The sequence below is a fragment of the Ranitomeya variabilis genome, chromosome 2 (assembly GCF_051348905.1).
Source record: "Ranitomeya variabilis isolate aRanVar5 chromosome 2, aRanVar5.hap1, whole genome shotgun sequence".
NCBI classification, from domain to species: domain Eukaryota; kingdom Metazoa; phylum Chordata; class Amphibia; order Anura; family Dendrobatidae; genus Ranitomeya; species Ranitomeya variabilis.
This window is the reverse complement of record NC_135233.1, coordinates 807,713,120-807,737,840: the sequence shown is the minus strand read 5'-3', so window position 1 is coordinate 807,737,840 and position 24,721 is coordinate 807,713,120. Positions and strand designations below refer to the sequence as shown.

The 24,721-nt window shown below is 41.1% G+C and overlaps 1 protein-coding gene across 2 annotated transcripts in view; it reads left to right on the top strand.

The window, feature by feature from the left end:
- The window catches only part of COL19A1 (collagen type XIX alpha 1 chain), a 1,614,879-nt gene that overhangs the window by 223,778 nt on the left and 1,366,380 nt on the right, over positions 1–24,721 (top strand). For both annotated transcript variants that reach the window (XM_077289962.1, XM_077289964.1), the window contains exons 5-6: positions 12,689–12,812; positions 18,484–18,756. In XM_077289962.1, the coding sequence (XP_077146077.1) occupies positions 12,689–12,812; positions 18,484–18,756 (397 nt within the window). The remainder of the gene's footprint in view (positions 1–12,688; positions 12,813–18,483; positions 18,757–24,721) is intronic.

The window sequence follows — 24,721 nt, the reverse complement described above, 5'->3', positions numbered from 1 at the left end:
GCAGTGCCGGCAGCGCCGTACTAGTACGGCGCATGGCACGAAGGGGTTAAGCAGAGTCAACATGTGACATGAGCAATGGCACCTACACTGCCTTTAGCTCTACCACCCATCCCAGTGAAATCTTACTCAGCAATCTAATCCAACATAAGACAAGAGGATATGACGGTGTATGCAATTAACTCTCTTTTTTGAAATCTAAGAATATAGTGACTCAGCTGTCTTCAAAACTTAGATAGACTGAAAATAAAGATGGGCATATGTATAGATGACCACCTCTCCTACATCTAGATACAACAGGTGGTTTCTCAACCAATTGCTTCAAGGCCCCCCACAAATTCAATCTGACACATATCTGCGATTTTATAGCTATCAGATGATGAATGGGTATAAAAAACTAACATGTTCCCCCATACAAATGGCTGTATGTCAGTGGTATATATTTTGTATGTTCCGTCATAATGATATATAATTTATGCACTGAAAAATAATAGGTTGTTGCCTCTGGAGCAGTTGCCACAATTTTTTACACAAAATCTTACTTCAAAATCTATTCAGATAGAGAAGTCAGTGGACAGTATTTAGCAGATACTGGTCCCAGGTAGGAAATTAACAGACTGGAAAAAGGTAATTTGAGAGTAATGACATCAAAATTACAAAGGTGAGAAGGTAAACGAATGAGTATGCATGGTTGCTACAAAGACTGTACTGCTCTATTCCTTAAAATTCTCAGAATGCTTTGTTGCATCTTGACAAATGAGAAATGAGTTGAAATGTCATAAAGTCTTAAAGTCTTCTGTGACCTACAGTATGTAATTAGCACATCATGTGCACAGTGGCTGTACAGGAGGGAATGCATGTGGCTCCTTACTACAGAACCATAGTTTCTTTGTGTGCTGCTATATGGTATAGCATAACATAGAAATTCTATTGTAGAAGCAAAACAGTATGAACATGTGCTCTTATTTTGGGTGAGTAAACTGGAAAAGCAATAGGCTAATAGGGTCTTATCAGGGTAAAAAATGGTTAATATAGGGCAGCATGGTGACTCAGTGGTTAGCCCTGCAGCGCTGGAGTCCTGGGTTCAAATCTCACCAAGGACAACATCTGCAAGGAGTTTGTATGTTCTCCCGGTGTTTGTGTGGGTTTCCTCCTGGTACTCCGGATTCCTCCCACATTCCAAAGATATACTGATAGGGAAATTAGATTGTGAGCCCCATCAGGGACAGTGATGATATTGTGTGCAACCAGTCTGTCATTGTAATTTGTTTACCGTAAACGTTATCTATAACTCTGTACGTAACTCCTTTTCTCATGTACAGCACCATGGAATTAATGGTGCTATATAAATAAATAATGATAGTAATATGTCAACAACCACTCAACTAAGCAAAGGGAAATTACAGTCCATCATTACTTTAAGACATGAAGATCAGTCAACCTGCAAAATTGCCTATAGTAAAAACTGCAGATGGTAAAAATTTAGACATGGGAAAAATGGATGAAAAATGTTTCTAGCCCAATCAATTATTTTTGTGGACATGAAAAAAATCACTGTAGTGTGAATAAGGCCTTAGGGTGTCATATTACAGCTCTGTACAACACAAAGGTTGTAGGAGCCAAAGTATAAGCCAATGCTTCTGTACAATCAATCAAAGTGATAAGTAGTCCATATCTGTTGGATAAATATATCAGTTGTGGTGCCTTTTATGTTTATGATGATAATTGTTTTTAGACTTATTTATTTTTTCTTATTTTTGTTTCCCTCTTGTATGTAACTCCCATGTGGTATTATGTAGTGTTTGGTTTCTTAATAACTGCTGAAAGATTGCTAAAGAAAAAATAAGCTTTTGGACAATCCAGTAAGTACTTTATATAGGGAGGAAATGGACTGGATTTACAGAGGCTTGGAAAAAAGATTAATCTCTCTGTTAAGTCAGCAGCTCTGTTGACAGCCTCCTGTTTTACAGAGTGACTATTTACAGTATTTCCTGTACTATTCATAGTCTTAGTGATATGCAACATAGTTGTCTCTCAGATCACTTTCGTAGTAATGCGGGCAGAAATTTGTTAGGTGTTTATGACAGTGAGAAGTTGAGAAGTATTTTTCCACAAACATTTAATATTTCAGCCAGTTTCTAAACTGCAGCATATCCAATCTCTAAGTTTTATTCCCAGTGTATGATATTTCATAGACCATCAGGGAGAAAACTTATTGCTCTGATGCTCTGCTTTAACATCACACGTGCCTTATTTCTGAATATTAACCTTTTACTATAAGATTACTTTTTCATATGGAGTGTAATACATATTTCCTGCCTTAATAAAGTTGGTGCATCTTGGCTGTCCATGCTATGAGATGGCATAATATTTGCCAAAAATTATAGATTAAGTATAGTAAATCTTCCCCTCTCACTAAGCCCACTGACTTTTTAGAAAACTAATGAGACTGGTGACCAAGTGGAAAACATTGGTAAACTTTCTGCACAAACTTGAAATGCATAAAAACATTTGACTTTCTTACTCTGATGTACTTATATTGTTAAATTCCTATGTTAATAATTAAATATATAGATAATATATTTGTTATTAATATGCAATAATAATTCTTGTAAAAATATAATGAGTAGGGATAAATAAAAGGTCTTTTAGTATCTGGAATGTGATGTCTGATGGTAGCATGCTGCTGCTGGACAATGGGAAAAGGGCCTTTTACTGCAGTAATGTTATGTGATTGTGCTATATATCTGTTTGCTTTGATGTACATTGTGTTTGGATATGTCAAGGGCACTCATCGGGGTAGAAACGCCATCAGACGCACAGACAATGTTGTCTACATGATTTGGGTTGTAGCAGAAAACTTTAGTAAAAACAGCCAATGTGAAAGGGAACGCTTAGGACAGCGAGAGGCATAAGCCAACGAGGAGGGCTAATAGCTATGTGTATCCACAGTTGATTTCTGAGTTCTTCTGTGCAGATAATACCTTCAGTGTGATCACTTGCTTTTTATCCCCAAATAGCCTTTACCTAACACAGTGTGCCCACCTTCAGTGCAAATGCCCTTGCACAGTATTGCTTATCCATTTGTGCACACTTCATATCATACAAGCCCTTTCAAACCCATCACCGCTCCTGCTATCACTTTAGGATCTCTACTCTGTTACCCATCCCCCACAGATACCCTTTATTTCCACCTTGTTTCCTCCTGTGCCTGGTTGAGCCCCAACATACAGTACTTTTTGTATGCACCATGACAAACCCTTTGGCCCTTCATCATAATAACATCTTGGTTGATAGAGTAGAGACATTTCATTTTTGCCCCCAGGACTGCCCCAGAAATAATCAAAACTAGGCTAGTACGTCCACTTTTTTGGGTATGGTTTATATAACCCTGACTCTTTCCCATCTAGGATACTCTCAAACTTGCTGAGATTTCTTTTTCTGAAAACTTTACGTAGCCCTAGAGTGGTAAATTCAAGATCTTAGACTATGTTTCAGTGTTTCAATCAGCATGTTTTAATATCCTAAATGCTTCTCTGGAATTAATTACATCTTATGACACTTATTATTATGAGCCTCTCACCTAGCCAAATCAGTTCTCATGCTTCGCACTGACGAGGGCCAACAGCCCGAAACACTGTGTCTGCGAATTGAGATACTGATTTGGCTTTTATCCTAAGTCATATTGCACGACTCGTTAAAGGGTTGATTGTGACTTGTAGGATCGCTACTTCCAACAGGTGGTGCTATAGAGTTAAGTCCTCTTTTTCTCAGAAGAGGCAATTTGCATATGAGCAGATTTGACATTTTTAAATCAACAGACACACACAATTTTAATAACTATGGGTTCTATCATAAAATAACAGAGTTTAAAAAAAAATTGAAAACAACACTTTTTTGCCATGATTTTGCAGTAAAAAAGGCTGTGGAGAAAAACAGCTACGTTATGTGTGGGCTAAGTTGTATAGCACTCAAATACATGCAGCTGTCTTTAGAAAATGAAAATGTATAGATATTTGATATAGAAGGGCCTTTATGTTAATCAAATAAATGCTCATCATTTATTTTTTTAACGGCCTTTGGCTCGATCTCGAGCCATGGCGACATATTGGATGAACAACATGTAGTAAGATCAATCTTCTGCAAGATAGGTTCACCAGGGTCTTTTCCACCGTAATCTTGATAATATCAAGCCATCAGCTCTCTCTCTTCACGTTGCTCCTTCTATTCTTCAGACCATGATGTTCTTCTCCAGTGATAGCTCTCTTTGTACGATGTGTCCAAAGTTGGCAAGTCGTAGCTTTGTGATACTTACTTCAAGTGACATGTCTGGCTATAATTGTTCCAAAATTGATTTGCTTTTTCTTCTTGCCATCCATGATATTGATAAAATCCTTCTCCAACACCAGATTTTGAAGTCGTCGATTCTTCTTCTGTCTTGTTTGTTTATCGTCCAGGTCTTGTATCCGTATGTTATCACAGAAAAGACCAAACTATGAATGAGCTGTGTCTCCATCGCCAGTGAAATGTTCCTCGATTATATCATCAAGAACTTAAAAACCATTCACACTGAATAATAACAATAGGTGAAAAGTTAGGTGACATAGGATTTTAAAATGGAAATGTTATCTGATATCAGTAAATGACAATGATGACTGAACAGTAAGATATCGAGGTCTATCTTTATTTCTCAACTTGTAATTCTTTCACTGATATATGAGGTTCTCCTGGTAGTTACTCATTTTTTTGTTGACAAATGATTTTTTTGCATCAAAAGAGGTTTGCTCATCTGAGAGATTTATGACATGTACATAAGATATGCCATAAATTTCTGACATGTAGAAAAGCCGCGGAGACACCATCACGTGTTTCTCAATGCAAGTAATGAATAGCCAGGTCTTTCACAGGGAAGGAACAACCATTGGAAGGGCAGCATCCAATAAAGGAAAACTACCTATGCCAAAACATGGTATCCATTCACAGACAGCTGTTTGGGGGTATGTTGTGAATTAGACTTTTTTGGCTCCCTCTTGTGGTCACTAGTGATATGACTCTGGGATTGTCTTTCCTCAGTTTGGCACCCACCTGGGTCATTAGTCCAGGGGTGTTGCTATATAAACTTCCTGGATTCTCAGTCCTGTGCCTGGCATCGTTGTAATCAGTTCCTTTCTGTTTGCTCCTGTCTGCTGGTCCTGGATCTTGCAAAATTAAGCTAAGTCCTGCTTCCTTGTTTTTTGGTTATTTGCATAGCTCTTATTTTTTGTCCAGCTTGTACTAAATGTGATTCCTGATTTTGCTGGAAGCTCTAGGGGGCTGGTGTTCTCCCCCCGGGCCGTTAGACGGTTCGGGGGTTCTTGAATATCCAGCGTGGAAATTTTGATAGGGTTTTTGCTGACCGTATAAGTCATCTTACTATATTCTGCTATTAGTCAGTGGGCCTCTCTTTGCTAAATATCTAGTTCATTCTTACGTTTGTCTTTTCTCCTTACCTCACCGTTATTATTTGTTGGGGGCTTGTATCCAACTTTTGTGGTCTTTTCTCTGGAGGCAAGAAAGGTCTATCTTTTCCCTTCTAGGGTTAGTTAGTTCTCCGGCTGGCGCGAGAAGTCTAGAACCAACGTAGGCACGTTCCCCGGCTGCTGCTATTTGTGGTGCTAGGATTAGATATATGGTCAGCCCAGTTACCACTGCCCTAAGAGCTGGTTTTTGTTTGCAGACTTGGTATGTACTTTTGAGACCCTCTGCCATTGGGGTCATAACAGTATGCCAGGCCAAGGTTGAATGTTTAATGCATTGCAGAAGTGGGATTACAAGAAAGGAAAGTCTGAGTTTTTTTTTTTTCTTTCCTCTCTTTTTTCCTCCCCTTTACCTCTGAGTGGCTTGTGCTTGCTGCAGACATGAATGTCCAGACTTTGATTACAAGTGTGGATCAGCTTGCTGCTCGTGTGCAGGGCATACAAGATTTTGTTACCAGTAGTCCAATGTCTGAACCTAAAATACCTATTCCTGAACTGTTCTCTGGAGACCGATTTAAGTTTAGGAATTTCAGGAATAATTGTAAATTGTTTCTATCTCTGAGACCCCGTTCATCTGGAGACTCAGCTCAGCAAGTAAAAATTGTTATCTCTTTCTTACGGGGCGACCCTCAGGATTGGGCCTTCTCGCTAGCGCCAGGAGATCCGGCATTGGCAAATATTGATGCGATTTTTCTGGCGCTCGGATTGCTTTACGAGGAATCCAATCTTGAAATTCAGGCAGAAAAAGCCTTGCTGGCTATTTCTCAGGGTCAGGATGAAGCTGAAGTGTATTGCCAAAAATTTCGGAAATGGTCCGTGCTTACTCAGTGGAATGAGTGTGCTCTGGACGCAAATTTCAGAAATGGCCTTTCTGAAGACATTAAGAATGTGATGGTGGGTTTCTCCATTCCTACAGGTCTGAATGATTCCATGGCGCTGGCTATTCAAATTGACCGGCGTTTGCGGGAGCGCAAAGCCGCGAATCCTCTGGTGGTGTTGTCTGAACAAACACCTGATTTAATGCAATGTGGTAGAATTCAGACTAGAAATGAACGGAAAAATCATAGACGTCAGAATGGGTTGTGTTTTTACTGTGGTGATTCTACACATGTTATATCAGCATGCTCTAAACGCCTAACTAGGGTTGTTAGTCCTGTCGCCATTGGTAATTGGCAACCTAAATTTATTTTGTCTGTGACTTTAATTTGCTCATTGTCCTCCTACCCTGTTATGGCGTTTGTGGATTCAGGTGCTGCCCTGAGTCTTATGGATCTGTCGTTTGCCAAGCGCTGTGGTTTTGTTCTTGAGCCGTTGGTAAATCCTATCCCTCTTAGAGGTATGATGCTACGCCATTGGCGGAAAATAAACCGCAGTTTTGGACACAGGTAACCATGTGCATGACTCCTGAATATCGGGAGGTGATTCGTTTTCTTGTTCTGCATAAAATGCATGATTTGGTCGTTTTGGGTCTGCCATGGTTACAGACCCATAATCCAGTCTTGGATTGGAAGGCAATGTCTGTGTCAAGTTGGGGCTGTCAGGGAATTCATGGTGATTCCCCGCCGGTGTCTATTGCTTCCTCTACTCCTTCGGAAGTTCCTGAGTATTTGTCTGATTACCAGGATGTATTCAGCGAGTCCAGGTCCAGTGCTCTTCCTCCTCATAGGGACTGTGACTGCGCTATAGATTTGATTCCAGGTAGTAAATTTCCTAAGGGAAGATTATTTAATCTGTCTGTACCTGAGCATACCGCAATGCGTTCGTATATCAAGGAATCTCTGGAGAAGGGGCATATCCGTCCATTCTCTTCCCCTCTTGGTGCGGGATTCTTTTTTGTGGCCAAGAAGGACGGATCTTTGAGACCTTGTATTGACTATCGGCTTCTGAATAAAATCACTGTTAAATTTCAGTATCCTTTGCCTCTGTTGTCGGACTTGTTTGCCCGGATCAAAGGTGCCAAGTGGTTCACCAAGATAGATCTTCGTGGTGCGTACAACCTTGTGCGCATTAAGCAAGGAGATGAATGGAAAACTGCATTTAATACGCCCGAAGGTCATTTTGAGTACTTGGTGATGCCTTTCGGGCTCTCTAATGCTCCTTCAGTGTTTCAGTCCTTTATGCATGATATTTTCCGGAAGTATCTGGATAAATTTATGATTGTTTATCTGGATGATATTCTGTTTTTTTCTGATGATTGGGACTCGCATGTAGAGCAGGTCAGGATGGTGTTTCAGGTTTTGCGTGAGAATGCTTTGTTTGTTAAGGGCTCAAAGTGTCTCTTTGGAGTACAGAAGGTTCCCTTTTTGGGTTTTATTTTTTCCCCTTCTGCGGTGGAGATGGACCCAGTCAAGGTCCGAGCTATTCATGATTGGACTCAACCCACGTCAGTTAAGAGTCTTCAGAAGTTCTTGGGTTTTGCTAACTTCTACCGTCGTTTTATCGCTAATTTTTCTAGCGTTGTTAAACCTTTGACGGATATGACCAAGAAAGGTTCTGATGTTGCTAACTGAGCTCCTGCGGCCGTGGAAGCTTTTCAAGAGTTGAAGCGCCGGTTTACTTCGGCGCCTGTTTTGTGCCAGCCTGATGTCTCACTTCCCTTTCAGGTTGAAGTGGATGCTTCTGAGATTGGGGCTGGGGCCGTTTTGTCGCAGAGAGGCCCTGGTTGCTCTGTAATGAGACAATGTGCTTTTTTCTCTAGGAAGTTTTCGCCTGCTGAGCGGAATTATGATGTTGGCAATCGGGAGTTGTTAGCCATGAAGTGGGCATTTGAGGAGTGGCGTCATTGGCTCGAGGGTGCTAAGCATCGTGTGGTGGTCTTGACTGATCACAAAAATCTGATGTATCTCGAGTCTGCTAAACGCCTGAATCCTAGACAGGCCCGCTGGTCATTGTTTTTCTCCCGTTTTGACTTTGTGGTCTCGTATTTACCAGGTTCAAAGAATGTGAAGGCTGATGCTCTTTCAAGGAGCTTTGTGCCTGACTCTCCTGGAGTCGCAGAACCAGTTGGTATTCTCAAAGAGGGAGTTATCCTGTCAGCCATTTCTCCGGATTTGCGACGTGTGTTGCAGAGATTTCAGGCTGGTAGACCTGACTCTTGTCCACCTGACAGACTGTTTGTTTCTGATAAGTGGACCAGCAGAGTCATTTCCGAGGTTCATTCCTCGGTGTTGGCAGGGCATCCGGGAATTTTTGGCACCAGAGATCTGGTGGCTAGGTCCTTTTGGTGGCCTTCCTTGTCACGGGATGTGCGGTCATTTGTGCAGTCCTGTGGGACTTGTGCTCGAGCTAAGCCTTGCTGTTCTCGTGCCAGCGGGTTGCTCTTGCCCTTGCCTGTCCCGAAGAGGCCTTGGACACACATTTCCATGGATTTCATTTCAGATCTTCCGGTGTCTCAGGGCATGTCTGTCATCTGGGTGGTATGTGATCGCTTTTCCAAGATGGTCCATTTGGTATCTTTGCCTAAGCTGCCTTCCTCTTCCGATCTGGTTCCTTTGTTCTTTCAGAATGTGGTTCGTTTACACGGCATTCCTGAGAATATTGTGTCTGACAGAGGATCCCAGTTTGTTTCCAGGTTCTGGCGATCCTTTTGTGCTAAGATGGGCATTGATTTGTCGTTTTCGTCTGCCTTTCATCCTCAGACTAATGGACAAACGGAGCGAACTAATCAGACTCTGGAGGCTTATTTGAGGTGTTTTGTTTCTGCAGATCAGGATGATTGGGTGACCTTCTTGCCGTTGGCTGAGTTTGCCCTTAATAATCGGGCTAGTTCCGCTACTTTGGTTTCGCCATTTTTTTGCAACTCTGGTTTCCATCCTCGTTTTTCCTCGGGACATGTGGAGCCTTCTGACTGTCCTGGGGTAGATTCCGTGGTGGATAGGTTGCAGCAGATCTGGAATCATGTGGTGGACAACTTAAAGTTGTCACAGGAGAAGGCTCAGTGTTTTGCCAACCGCCGCCGCGGTGTGGGTCCCCGACTTCGTGTTGGGGATTTGGTATGGCTGTCTTCTCGATTTGTTCCTATGAAGGTCTCCTCTCCTAAATTTAAGCCTCGCTTCATCGGTCCTTACAAGATATTGGAAATCCTTAATCCTGTGTCCTTTCGCTTGGATCTTCCGGTGTCGTTTGCCATTCACAACGTGTTCCATAGGTCTTTGTTGCGGCGGTACGTTGTACCTGTGGTTCCTTCTGTTGAGCCTCCTGCTCCGGTGTTGGTTGAGGGCGAGTTGGAGTACGTGGTGGAGAAGATCTTGGATTCTCGTCTCTCCAGGCGGAGGCTTCAGTATCTGGTCAAGTGGAAGGGCTATGGTCAGGAGGATAATTCCTGGGTGGTTGCCTCTGATGTGCATGCGGCCGATTTAGTTCGTGCCTTTCACGCTGCTCATCCTGATCGCCCTGGTGGTCTTGGTGAGGGTTCGGTGACCCCTCCTTAAAGGGGGGGTACTGTTGTGAATTAGACTTTTTTGGCTCCCTCTTGTGGTCACTAGTGATATGACTCTAGGATTGTCTTTCCTCAGTTTGGCACCCACCTGGGTCGTTAGTCCAGGGGTGTTGCTATATAAACTTCCTGGATTCTCAGTCCTGTGCCTGGCATCGTTGTAATCAGTTCCTTTCTGTTTGCTCCTGTCTGCTGGTCCTGGATCTTGCAAAGTTAAGCTAAGTCCTGCTTCCTTGTTTTTTGGTTATTTGCATAGCTCTTATTTTTTGTCCAGCTTGTACTAAATGTGATTCCTGATTTTGCTGGAAGCTCTAGGGGGCTGGTGTTCTCCCCCCGGGCCGTTAGACGGTTTGGGGGTTCTTGAATATCCAGCGTGGAAATTTTGATAGGGTTTTTGCTGACCGTATAAGTCATCTTACTATATTCTGCTATTAGTCAGTGGGCCTCTCTTTGCTAAATATCTAGTTCATTCTTACGTTTGTCTTTTCTCCTTACCTCACCGTTATTATTTGTTGGGGGCTTGTATCCAACTTTTGGGGTCTTTTCTCTGGAGGCAAGAAAGGTCTATCTTTTCCCTTCTAGGGTTAGTTAGTTCTCCGGCTGGCGCGAGACGTCTAGAACCAACGTAGGCACGTTCCCCGGCTGCTGCTATTTGTGGTGCTAGGATTAGATATATGGTCAGCCCAGTTACCACTGCCCTAAGAGCTGGTTTTTGTTTGCAGACTTGGTATGTACTTTTGAGACCCTCTGCCATTGGGGTCATAACAGGGGTATTTGCCCCTCATCAGTGTGGAGTAGGAAACTGGCTATTAGGAGCAGTGCCTAGTGAAAGGACTATAAACATAAGGATGAATGACCTCGGGGAGATCAAAACATCCAACACCGTGGAGACACCATCACGTGTTTCTCAATGCAGTGATCCAGAACACTGCCCCCATCCCTTAAGGGAAATATGCAAATGCATGTAGTAAAGGAGATCAAAACATCCTGTGGTTGGCGCTCATAGCAATGCTGTAGTTCTACTACATAGAGGCGATCTGAGCATCGCCTCTATGTATCAGAGCCAATCAAGTTGTGCCAGCTTCTAGTATCCCATCCCTATTGTAGCATGGCAAAAGTTAAAAAAATGTTTTTAAAATCTGAAAAAAAATATATAAAAGTTCAAATCACCCCCCTTTTGCCCAATTCAAAATAAAACAAACACAAAAAATCAAACCTACACATATTTGGTATCGCCGGGTTCAGAATCGCCCGATCAATTAAAAAAAAGGATTAACCTGATCGCTAAACGGCGTAGCGAGAAAAAAATTAAAAATGTCAGAATTATGTTTTTTTATGGTATGTGCACACGTTGCGGAAATTGCTGCGGATCCGCAGCAGTTTCCCATGAGTTTACAGTACAATGTAAACCTATGGGAAACCGAAAATGCTGTGCTCATGTTGCGGAAAAAAAACGCGCGGAAACGCAGCGGTTTGCATTCCGCAGCATGTCAGTTCTTTGTGCGGATTCCGCAGCGGTTTTACACCTGCTCCATAATAGAAAACCGCAGGTGTAAAACCGCAGTGGAATCTGCACAAAAACCGCGGTAAATCCGCGGCAAATCCACAATAAATCCGCAGGAAAAACGCAGTGTTTTTGCCCTGCGGATTTATTAAATCCGCTGCGAAAAAATCCGCAGAGGACCATTCTACATGTGCACATAGCCTGAGTTGCCGCAACATTGCATTAAAATGCAATAGCGGGTGAAAAGAAAGTATCTGCACCAAAATGGTATCATTAAAAATGTCAGATCATCACGCAAACAATGAGCTCTCACCCCACCCCAGATCACGAAAATGGAGACGCTACGGGTATCGGAAAATTGCACAATTTTTTTTTCTTTTTTAGCAAAGTTTGGAATTTTTTTTCACCACTTAGATAAAAAAGAACTTAGACATGTTTGGTGTCTATGAACTCGTAATGACCTGGAGAATCATACTGGCTGGTCAGTTTCAGCATTTAGTGAAGATAGCAAAAAAGCCAAACAAAAAGCAAGTGTAGGATTGCACTTTTTTTGCAATTTCACCGCAGTTGGAATTTTTTTCCCGTTTTCTAGTATTTGACATGGTAAAACCAATGATGTTGTTCAAAAGAACAACTTGTCCCTCAAAAAATAAGCCCTCAAATGGCCATATTATCAGAAAAGTAAAAAAGTTATAGCTCTGGGAAGGAGGGGAGCGAAACACAAAAACGCAAAAATGAAAATACCCCGGGTCATGAAGCAGTTAACTCTGTAAAATCTAGCATAATTTTTCATAGTAGTTGACTGACATGTTGTTAAATATAAATATATTTCTCATGTAATGCGTTGTACATTTGAATCACAAATTGTATCAGGCTTGTGAAGCACAAGTCACTCTTGCGGGCCATGCATGGCTGTTCTTGGGTTTGTCCAAACTACAGCCAGATATTTGTTCCAGTGCATTTAAACTGTAAATATAAGCTTCTTTACAAATGTTTTCATACTATTTTGCATCTATGGCTACTACTCAGACATATATACATGTCAAGAGGATTCAGTATTACAGGCAAGTCTTCATTTTTGCTTCAGGGAAAATGTTATTCGCACACGGCAACTTATTTGTTAAATTGCTCAGTAAATGAAGCAGATTGGTCTGTTTTATATCGTCATGTTAATATGTGAATACATAAACATTACACATTATGTTAATGTTTACAATTTTCTAATTTTCTTTGCAGATTAGTATTTTCCTCTGGACTTCCTGAAGAATACTCAATAACTGCTCTTTTCCGAGTACGACGTAGTACAAAAAAGGAGCGTTGGGTTTTGTGGAAAACACTAACCCATAGAGGTAGTCCTCAGGTGGGATTATTAATTTTTTGCCTAATTTTCATTTTTCCAAGAGAATAACTATAGAATTAAATGTAATTATTCTAAAATGTATGTATGTATATATGATTTTTGTTAATTCATTTTCATTTATTTGTATTCACAGTGTTTATAAATGGCCCTCTATCAAATCAATTAAATATCTATCACTCGGAATACAGTTTTTCCTTAAGCCTTTATTCACTTTATTTACTTAAAGGGGTTGTTCGGCCTTAGGCTACAAGTCTGCAGTCATTCTGTGTGACTGCAGACTATTGATTCTTCATTTTGCACGCTGTGAGTATTCTTTGGTGTCAGGACCGGGAAGCGTGGTCATGTGACTAAAGACTGTGCACTGAGAGGATTCTCCAGTGCCCGTGCCTGGAGCGGCGGTCATGTGACCGCAAGTATGCAATTTACAGATATCCAGTCACATGCCGTCTAGACGTGCACGGCCTCACTCAGTGCAAGTGTATTGTGCTAGGCCAGACATGTCTAGTCAAAATGTGACCGGAAGTATTTAAATCACTTACTTGTAGTGTTGAGCATTCCGATACCGCAAGTATCGGGTATCGGCCGATACTTGCCGTATCGGAATTCCGATACCGAGATCCGATACTTTTGTTGTATCGGGAATCGGTTTCGGGATTAATATCAATGTGTAAAAGAAAGAATTAAAATAAAAAATAGGGATATACTCACCTCTCCGACGCAGCCTGGACTTTACTGCCGTAACCGGGAGCCGTTGTACCTAAGAATGCGCGCTTGAAGGGCCTTAGATGAGGTCACTGCGCTCTGATTGGTCCGTATCGGTCGCGTGACCGCTACGCGACCAATCACAAAGCCGTGACGTCACCTAAGGTATTTCAAGCGCTTGAAAGACCTTAGGTGACGTCACGGTTTTGTGATTGGTCGCGTAGCGGTCACGCGACCGCTACGCGACCAATCAGAAGCTGCGGACGTCTTCTAAGGTATTTCAAGCGCTTGAAAGACCTTAGGTGACGTCACTGCTTTGTGATTGGTCGCGTAGCGGTCACGCGACCGCTACGGACCAATCAGAGCACAGTGACCTCATCTAAGGCCCTTCAAGCGCATTCTTAGGTACAACGGCTCCCGGTTACGGCGGTAAAGTCCAGGCTGCGCCGGAGGGTGAGTATATCCCTATTTTTTATTTTAATTCTTTCTTTTACACATTGATATGGATCCCAGGGCCTGAAGGAGAGTTTCCTCTCCTTCAGACCCTGGGAACCATACAGGATACCGTCCGATACTTGGTGTCCCATTGACTTGTATTGGTATCGGGTATCGGTATCGGATTAGATCCGATACTTTGCCAGTATCGGCCGATACTTTCTGATACCGATACTTTCAAGTATCGGATGGTATCGCTCAACACTACTACTTGTTGTCTCTTGACTAGTGTTGAGTGATACCTTCTGATATTCAAAAGTATCGGTATAGGATTGGATCGGCCGATATCCAAAAAGTATCAGATATAGCCGATACCGATACCCGATACCAATACAAGTCAATGGGACACAAATATCGGAAGGTATCCTGGATGGTTCCCAGGGTCTGAAGGAGAGGAAACTCTCTTTCAGGCCCTGAGATCCATATTCATGTAGAAAATAAAGAATAAAAATAAAAAATATGGATATACTCACCCCTCCGACGGACCCTGGACCTTAGCGGTGCAACCGGCAGCCTCCGTTCCTAAAAATGCAGTGAGTGAAGGACCTTCGATGACGTCGCGGTCACGTGAGCAGTCACATGAGCGGTCATGCGACCAATCACAAGACCGCGACGTCATCGCAGGTCCTGTACACTACTCATGACCGTTCACTCCTAGCGCTGGTACCGAAGTATCCTCACTGCTCACAGTCCTTCACAATGTGAGGATTCACAAAACTGCAGACATATAGAGTGACTGCAAACTTGTACTGTAAGGCTGGACAACCCCCATAAATAATTAGTGATATACCAAAATATTTAGAGTTGAGAGTCCTCAGTGGTTGATACCTTTTAATGGCTAACTGAACTTGCAATCTTTCGAGACTACTCAGGTCCCTTCATCAGGTACTGGCTAACATGGTAGTAACAACTAACCAGCCAATTGTTTACAGGGGAGTAAATAGCTAAGTAAACCATAAAAGACCAAAACCTACCCCTAAAATCATCAATCTTTATTAATAATTACGTATAATAACAACATATATTAAGTGAGATAAAAGTACATCCCTATAGGGATCCGCCAGGGATGGGAAAAAAATTCTTGTCTAAAGGTACCTGTTATGGAATTTTTGTTGTAATACCAAAAAAACAAAACAGAAAAAATGAAAAAAACTTTTATTAAAGTAAAAAATAAAAAATTATCAAAAATGAAAAAATCAAAAATTGAAAAAAATTGAAAAAAAGACAAGACTTTCTTGAATACAATATACCTCTACTGGCCCTAATAGGCCCTGAAAGCTGTTACCCTTCCTAACAGTGGAGGTTGGCACCCTGTAATGCGATATGGCGCCCCCGCTCCACGGCTGCTGTCCCTAATATCCCTGGGTTATCCCTAATAAACTAATAATCACAGACAAAAGACATACATATATGGATCAAATTAGATCCACAAAATTCAATAAATATACCTCTATGTGTTCCTCACAGTAAGCTGCCCACTAGAATATCTATGAAGACTAAATCGTATATGGTATACACCGTAAAATACAGCTTGATGCAATGATCTAATAAAGCACCTGCCAGCCCTCTCTATTATACGCTAAGCTGGCTATGAGTTGTCACTCTATTATTAGAGGTACAAATGTATAAAGATATACCAATCCTAATTAAACTACCTGTATGGCATAATTAATCCAAAGGTGTAACTGAAAAGAACCCATATAGTCTTAATAGGTTACAATATCTCTGCACGACTCCACGTTATCCAGAGGAACATATCTAAATAGGGTGCTTAATGTGTTAACCAAATGACACATAGTTTGTTCACATGTCGTAAATGCATAGCTCATAACCATCACTCAATATTCCTGGGTATTCCCTTCAAGCTCATTATTCCTGGGTATTCCCTTCAAGCTGCCATGCAAATTCATCAGCTCACACACTGTCCCATCGCGTTTCTCCCCCGTTATCCAAGGGGGTTCATCAGGGGACCTTCAGATTAGCAGTCCTTAATAGGTCATGGAGCTATAGACAGACATAATAGTCCTGTCTGGCAAGAAGTCTATGCCATTTGCATGGCAGCTTGAAGGGAATACCCAGGAATAATGAGCTTGAAGGAAATACCCAGGAATATTGAGCTAAGTGATGGTTATGAGCTATGCATTTACGACATGTGAACAAACTATGTGTCATTTGGTTAACACATTAAGCACCCTATTTAGATATGTTCCTCTGGATAACGTGGAGTCGTGCAGAGATATTGTAACCTATTAAGACTATATGGGTTCTTTTCAGTTACACCTTTGGATTAATTACGCCATACAGGTAGTTTAATTAGGATTGGTATATCTTTATACATTTGTACCTCTAATAATAGAGTGACAACTCATAGCCAGCTTAGCGTATAATAGAGAGGGCTGGCAGGTGCTTTATTAGATCATTGCATCAAGCTGTATTTTACGGTGTATACCATATACGATTTAGTCTTCATAGATATTCTAGTGGGCAGCTTACTGTGAGGAACACATAGAGGTATATTTATTGAATTTTGTGGATCTAATTTGATCCATATATGTATGTCTTTTGTCTGTGATTATTAGTTTATTAGGGATAACCCAGGGATATTAGGGACAGCCGCCGTGGAGCGGGGGCGCCATATCGCATTACAGGGTGCCAACCTCCGCTGTTAGGGAAGGGTAACAGCTTTCAGGGCCTATTAGGGCCAGTAGAGGTATATTGTATTCAAGAAAGTCTTGTCTTTTTTTCAATTTTTGATTTTTTCATTTTTGATAATTTTTTATTTTTTACTTTAATACAAGTTTTTTTCATTTTTTCTGTTTTGTTTTTTTGGTATTACAACAAAAATTCCATAACAGGTACCTTTAGACAAGAATTTTTTTCCCATCCCTGGCGGATCCCTACTGGCTAACATGGTACCAAGATATATATCTTTCCTATAGTGATATACCACAAATTCTTGTAACTATGACATGCTATTAATTTGTGATTGATAGGGATCCAAGAGCCTGGGCTCTTCAGCAATCCTGAGAATGAAGGGTCCACAGAACTAATGTAGCACTTTGGGCCTGATTCAGCAAAGTGTTCTTTCTAGATTTGTGGCATAAAACACTTTGAAAAGTTGCAACATTTTTGTTCAGCTCCAAGTTGCATACAAATTTAGCAACTTTTGACATTTTCATGCCAGTCTGCAAAAGCATGGGTGGGAAAGGGGGAGACAATGTCCACCAAAAAAATTCTTCAAATGTTACCCAACTGTAGCAACATGCTGCAGATCCTTACTGTGTGGATGGGTAATTACTGTGCAGGACAAAATAGTAAAGGAGCAGAACAGTGATGCAGCCCCTTCATTCTTAGTATCAGAGGTGATAGAACTATGCTAAGTATTTATGGTACACCAATGAAACGTTCCATTCTGACCATAGGGTCACTCTAGGAACGCTACTGATTTTGAGAATGGGGTGATTCCTGGTGGACTATTCTCTATTAGCTGTTTTTTATGTTGACTTTCTTGGAGAGTGACATATTAGTGATTTGTACTTTTAAGAAAGCACTTTTATAAGGAGTAACTCAAAGTCTGTGTATTTCATGTCCATATTAAGGAGCTAACATTAGTCACCCGGCTTATTCATTCAGTGCAAGTTTTATATAGTCACTATTTACAATCCCCATTTCTGTTTATAAATGGAGATAGAAAATATGTATCAAACATTGAGATTTTGTGGAACATACTGATATGGCTAAAAGACCTTAGGTTCATGGCAGAGCCATAGTATAAAGGTGCAGGAGATTCTGTGTGCTGTCTTATGATACTAAGCAAATTCCTTAGTAAAGAATAATACAGTGTCCAATGGAATTTCGCACTGTTTTGGTGAATTCCAAACAAGATAAGAGGCAAAAAGGAGTAAAGGCTTATAGGAGCCTATGGGTGCCCTATTAAGGTTACAGTTAAGCCTAATGTCTCTGGCATAGAGCCATGTTAGTGAGGCCTAAAAGTGATTCATATTTTTTAATATGTATTTATCCTTATATTATCAGGAAATACAACCAAAAACTGTAAAAAAAAAGGTTAAATGCCGATAGAAGTTCCTATATTAATTATAGTGTATCCTGAGTACCATTCAAATGGAAACCTTATATTTTTTCCTTTCCTATTTTACACGCCTGCAGATTGTGGAGATCCAGGTCCTAAGACCCCCAATGATTGCTCACACAGAGTGGAGTATGGATATATCAGGAAGCCTAAGAGTCACTATTGTACCCATACTCCTTGCTGAGTGTGTTTAGGCATGAGTTGTGCCCTCCTGTCTCCCAAGCTAAACACTTTTTTTCCATCTGTTGATCAATTGATGGTGGTCTCAGGAGCTGTACCACCATGGATCTGCACTGCAGGCATGTAGAGTGTCTGCAACCCATAAAAAATGCATAAAATGTTTAGCTACTTTTTAAGTATTAACAAATAGAATTTGTTTTTCAGGAGGCTATTCTAATTGATGGTGAGAAGAAAATTGTGGAGTTTACCGCTAAACAAGGTGGAACGACCTTGCATTACACCTTTAAAAGTCGAGAGCTCCATCATCTTTTTGATCGTCAATGGCACAAGTTTGGAATCTGCATTCAGCACAGTATTATCTCACTTTATGTAGATTGCAAGTTAATTGAAAGAAGACAAACTTCTATGAAAGATCCTATTGACTTTCAGGGGAGTTCTCTGATTGCAGGTCGTGCATCTGATGACAAACCTGTTGATGTAAGTATCTGATATACAAATATGTTTAATAAGCAAGAAATGTGTGTTAACCATAGATACTAACAGGACAGGACTATGCAAAAAAATGTTTAGCGTTTTCTTTTCAAATATTATTGGGTATTAAAAAAAAACAACAACAACTTAGAATCCTTGAAGAATTCACAGTGGCCACTGGGGCTTTTTATCTTCCTTTTGTTTCAGAAAATAACACATGCACAATAATTGGCCACAATAACTTGATCCCAACCATATCTTGTATATTGAAATATCAAACAAGCCTAAGCAAAGATTATTCTGAAGGGAGGAGGCGCAGGGTCATCCGTGACATCTCCTAAAATGATTGGTGGAATCAGCGTTATCAGCCGTGTATAAAGATATCTGTCATCGTAATCCTGCCTCAGATAATATGGAGCCATGCTGTAAACTCTTCCGGAAAGGACAGGAAGTGTGAGTCCAAAAAATGATGATTGTTTAAAATAAATATCATCATATTAAAAAAACTGACGAAAACATACATTCAACACAAAAACCTAGTTTAAACAATAGGTCGTTTTCTGATTATTCCCTTTAAACATCATAATCAAGTCGAAAACTGGGATTCATGGATCTAAAGGGAACCTATCGGCACATTTAGATAGATGGCCTTTTCATTCATTCGCTTCCATAAGCAGGTTACTCTTGACTTACATAGTTTTTGACTCTATGAAGTGATGGAAAATACCTCTTTCCGCAGACAGCTATTGAAGGTTTCTTGCTCTTTGTCAGTGCAGAGGAGAATCCTGGCTGGCTGGTCGAGAACCATGCAATCATTATCGTATTTATACGTGGCCACTTCTAATATGTGGAACTAGACAGACAGCCCCTGTAAGTAATGCCTCCCAATGCCATGCTGGCGGTCTACTTATAGAAAAACTTTACCCTTCTTATTTAGTGAAGCACCAACTGCCTAAACCCCATTGATCCACAGAATGAAGATGACATCCACATTTTCCTGCAAATCAGTAGATATATAACGCATCCTCATTGCCCTGTATGGAGTGACATTGCATAAGTTAATTGTGGAAGCACTCTCTGTACCTTACTTCTCGAGACTTCTCGAGACAAAAAAAGGTCCAAGAGGTCTGACCCTACCAATAAGAGTGTTGTGGCATATCCTAGGCATATATTCTATACCATGGCATTCTAAAATGGAAGCATACTTTGAATTGGAATAATATTTGTTGCACCTACTTACATATATTTATTTTTCTAGTGAGAGAAAGGGAATCTATCACTAGGGTTTTGTTATTCTATCTGAGAGCAGCATGATGTATGTGTGGAGAACCTTGATGCCAGTGTTGTGTCACTTACTAGGCTGCTTGCTTCATTTTGATCAGAGCAAATCGCTGTTTTATCTGTTGCAGATCTAACCGTTCTCTGAATGCTGAACTCTGTATAACCCCGCCCACACCACTGATTGGCAGCTTTCAGCCTTTGCACAGTATACACAGAAATCTGACAATCAGTGTTGGGGGTATATTAGACTGTCTGGCTGCAGGTAACGTAGTCCTCCAGTGATAATCTCCTGCTGAGAAAACAGCGATTTTACAAAAAATAAGCTAAGCATTCTAGTAAGTGACACATCGCTGGAATTGGCATCTCTGCCCTACATTACGCTGCTCTGAGATTAGGTAGCAAAAACTCGGTTATGGATTTTCTTTAATAATACATTGTTGGTTCAAATACAAAATAACACTAACATTGGTAGAAGGCTTACTGTATAAAAGTTGAGGTACAATCTAAAAACAACCACCTTACAGGTCAGAAGACCATCAGTATGTAATCTCCTGTGAGCGACATTGATAAATATCCATATGATGTCTTGGCACATGGGAGTGTAGTGGGAGTCTATGATTAATGATTAATGTTTACTTTTTCCAATATTGTTTCTATAGATACTGTACAAGAGGAAAACATAGTTGGCAAGTGTTTTCATCATGCTGTGACGAGTATCAGGCTTACTTTATGTTCACATTAGTTAACAGCAAGGCTGGACATGATAAATTAGGGGAGCACTGGTTTAATTCCCACTTGTTTCCATCTTAAATTTCATTGTAGGTTTTTGTATGGCCAATCTAGACGTAAAACTTTAACCTTATTTATTTTTTTTATTAAAACCCTAAAAGAAAGAACAACCATTTTTGAATTGAGCGAATCTCCGAATTTCAATTCAGGCACATTCACTCAACTTAGGTGGGCGGTGAGAATTTGATTTGCATCAAATAAATTTGTTGCAAATTGAATCAGCTAAGAAGGAAATCAAAAGACGCTCTTATACTGACCTCTCCTCAACCCTTCCCGTACCTTTCCCACCACAGCCGGTCTTCCAATTAGTCTTTCTGTGTACTATATTTTATTTTGTATCCATTATATTCTGTCCACTATCTTCTTTGTTTAGGCCAGGTCTTTTATTCACAAGGTCCCACAATGTAATATCAGGCACAATGCACGTGATTGAAGTAATTGACAAATACAAATTGAATTGCAAAAATTTGGATTCATTTGAATCCAAATTTATTGGTATAATTCAAGGTGAATTCAATTCATTTTTAATTGTTTTGCTTACTTTCCGATGCTTAGGTACTTTTTTTTTTGTTTGTTAACAGATACATTTTATCAAGAAATTACAGGATGAAATACACATCACAGTACAGCACATTAAAGAAATAATCTTATGCAGTGTGTCATATATCGATATTCAAAGAATACACTAGCCCCGATTCATCAAGAGTGACGATTGTTTTACTGGTCTGGATAAGTGGGTATTTGGGACATTTTGGAGTCAAATGCTCTTGAATCATTAAGAGGTGGATGTCTGGAGTAAGTGGCTTGCACCTTCGTGCTCCTCGCCACAGACCTTACTCTAGTCACAGACTGGAGTAAGGTTTCTGGCTCAAGTAACACCATAGCTCATCATGAATTAGATGAGCTATGGTGTCACATTCCTGCCGTGCTCCTGTTCTTATCCAGCTCCACCCATTTTGGCAGAGTTGGAGAACCTGACATGAAAATGTAAAAAAGTCTCAACATTTTTGTGCAATTCCAAGTTGGCGTTCATTTTTCGACTTTTAAGCCACGATTATGGCAAAATTGTTTTGATGATTCAGGGTCTAAAAGAACATAACACAGCCTCCCCATAGAATATAATATACCCCCCATAGTATATAGCACAGCTCGCATAGTGTATAACACAGCCCGCATAGTATATAGCACAGCCAGCATAGTATATAACACAGCCTGCATAGTATACAACACAGCCCGCATAGTATATAGCACAGCCACGTAGTATATAGCACAGCCTCGTAGTATATAACACAGCCCATGTGGTATATTACACAGCCAACCTAGCATATAACACAGCCCATGTAGTATATAGCACAGCCACATTGTATATAGCACAGCCACATAGTATATAGCACAGCCACATAGTATATAACACAGCCCACATAGTATATAACACAGCCCATGTAGTATATAGCACAGACACATAGTATAGCACAGCCACATAGTATATAGCACAGCCACATAGTATGTAACTCAGCCATGTAGTATATAGCACAGCCTACATAGTATATAGAAGAGCCACGTAGTATATAACACAGCCCACATAGTATACAACAAAGCCACGTAGTATATAGCACAGCCACATAGTATATAACAGCCCACATAGTATATAACACAGCCACATAGTATACAGCACAGCCATATAGTATATAACAGCCCACGTAGTATATAACACAGCCACGTAGTATGTATCACAGCCCACATCCCCCTGAGAATGGCCTCACAGTCCAGTAAAAAAAACACTCCTCACCTCTCCTCGTACCCGCACTGCTCCCTGCTCCTGTCTCAGCGGCTGCACTTCCTGGCTCACAGTGAGTGCACGATGATGTCATCGCACACCCACAGTGTTAGAGGCACAGCGGGGAATGATGGGAGAGGGAGCGTCAGCTCAGCTGACGCTCTCTTCTCCATCATTGCTTTGAACTATACTGGCAGACACCGGTATAGTTCAATGCGGCGGCGGCGGGGGAGTCAGCGCTGGTGGCAGGCAGGCCCCCCTGCCTCACAGGGGCCCCATAGTGGCTGCATCATGTGCCGCTAGCTGGGGGCCCCTGGGGGAGCCTGCATAAGTACCAGATCACGGTTCTGAATCTCCCTGGTTCGGGGAACCGGCTGCTTTTTAACAAGCGGTTCCATCGAACCGGGGAGAACCGGCCGCATCACTCAACAGGGCAAGGGGAAAAACAGTGACATTGCAAAGGAAATTTAAAAAGTTGGGGAATTTAACTCCAACAAGGGAAATTCTTTATTAAAGACAATTAAAATTCCAACTCCATGATGGCAATATAACTAAACAGGGTTAGAAATTAACAGGCATGTTTTAGCTACGTGTTTCAGACACAATTCATCATCATTTGTCAAAGCTTTGACAAAGGACGAATGAGCGTATCTAAAATGCATAGCTACAACATGCCTGTTCACTTCTAAACATCTTTTGTCATGTTATCATCATGGAGTTGGAATTTTAATTCTCTTTAACCCCTTCATGACCTTGGGATTTTTCATTTTTCCGTGTTCGTTTTTCACTCCCCTCCTTCCCAGAGCCATAACTTTTTTATTTTTCTGTCAATTTGGCCATGTGAGGGCTTATTTTTTGCGGGATGAGTTGTAATTTTGAACAACATCATTGGTTTTACCATGTCGTATACTAGAAAACGGGAAAAAAATTCCAAGTGAAGTGAAATTGCAAAAAAAGTGCAATCCCACACTTGTTTTTTGCTTGGCTTTTTTGCTAGGTTCACTAAATGCTAAAACTGACCAGCCATTATGATTCTCCAGGTCACTACGAGTTCATAGACACCTAACATGACTAGGTTATTTTTTACCTAAGTGGTGAAAAAAAATTCCAAACTTTGCTAAAAAAAAAAAAATTGCGCCATTTTCCGATACTCGTAGCGTCTCCATTTTTCATGATCTGGGGTCGGTTGAGGGCTTATTTTTTGTGTGCTGAGCTGGCGTTGTTATTCCAATTCGGTGCAGATATGTTCGTTTGATCGCCCGTTATTGCATTTTAATGCAATGTCGCGGCGACCAAAAAACCGTAATTCTGGCGTTTCAATTTTTTTTCTCGTTATGCCATTTAGCGATCAGGTTAATGCTTTTTTTTATTGATAGATCGGGCGATTCTGAACGCGGTGATACCAAATATGTGTAGGTTTGATTTTTTTTTATTGATTTATTTTGATTGGGGCGAAAGGGGGTGATTTAAACTTTTACATTTTTTTATTTTTTTTCACATTTTTTTTAACTTTTTTTTAACTTTTGCCATGCTTCAATAGCCTCCATGGGAGGCTAGAAGCAGGCACAGCACGATCGCCTCTGCTACATAGCAGCGATCTGCTGTTCACTCGCTGCTATGTAGTAGAAAATCAGGTGTGCTGTGAGCGCCGACCACAGGGTGGCGCTCACAGCTGCCGGCGATCAGTAACCATAGAGGTCTCAAGGACCTCTATGGTTACAATGGAGAAGCATCGCCGACCTCCGATCATGTGACGGTGGTCGGCGATGCGCTCATATCCGGCCGCCCGGCCGGATGCGGTAGTTAAATGCCCCTGTCTGCGTTTGACAGCGGCATTTAGCTAGTTAATAGCGGCGGGTGAATCGCGATTTCACCCGCCGCTATTGCGGGCACATGTCAGCTGTTCAAAACAGCTGACATGTCCCGGCTTTGATGCGGGCTCACCGCGGAGCCCTGCATCAAATCAGGGGAGCTGACCTCGGACATACTATCCCATCCGAGGTCAGTAAGGGGTTAATCAAGAATTTCACTTTTTAACTGAAGATGGATTTCACAACCTTTTTGAATCTCCCTCCCAGGTCATGACAAATTTCTGTTCTCCTGCATCACATAGATGCAACAGGT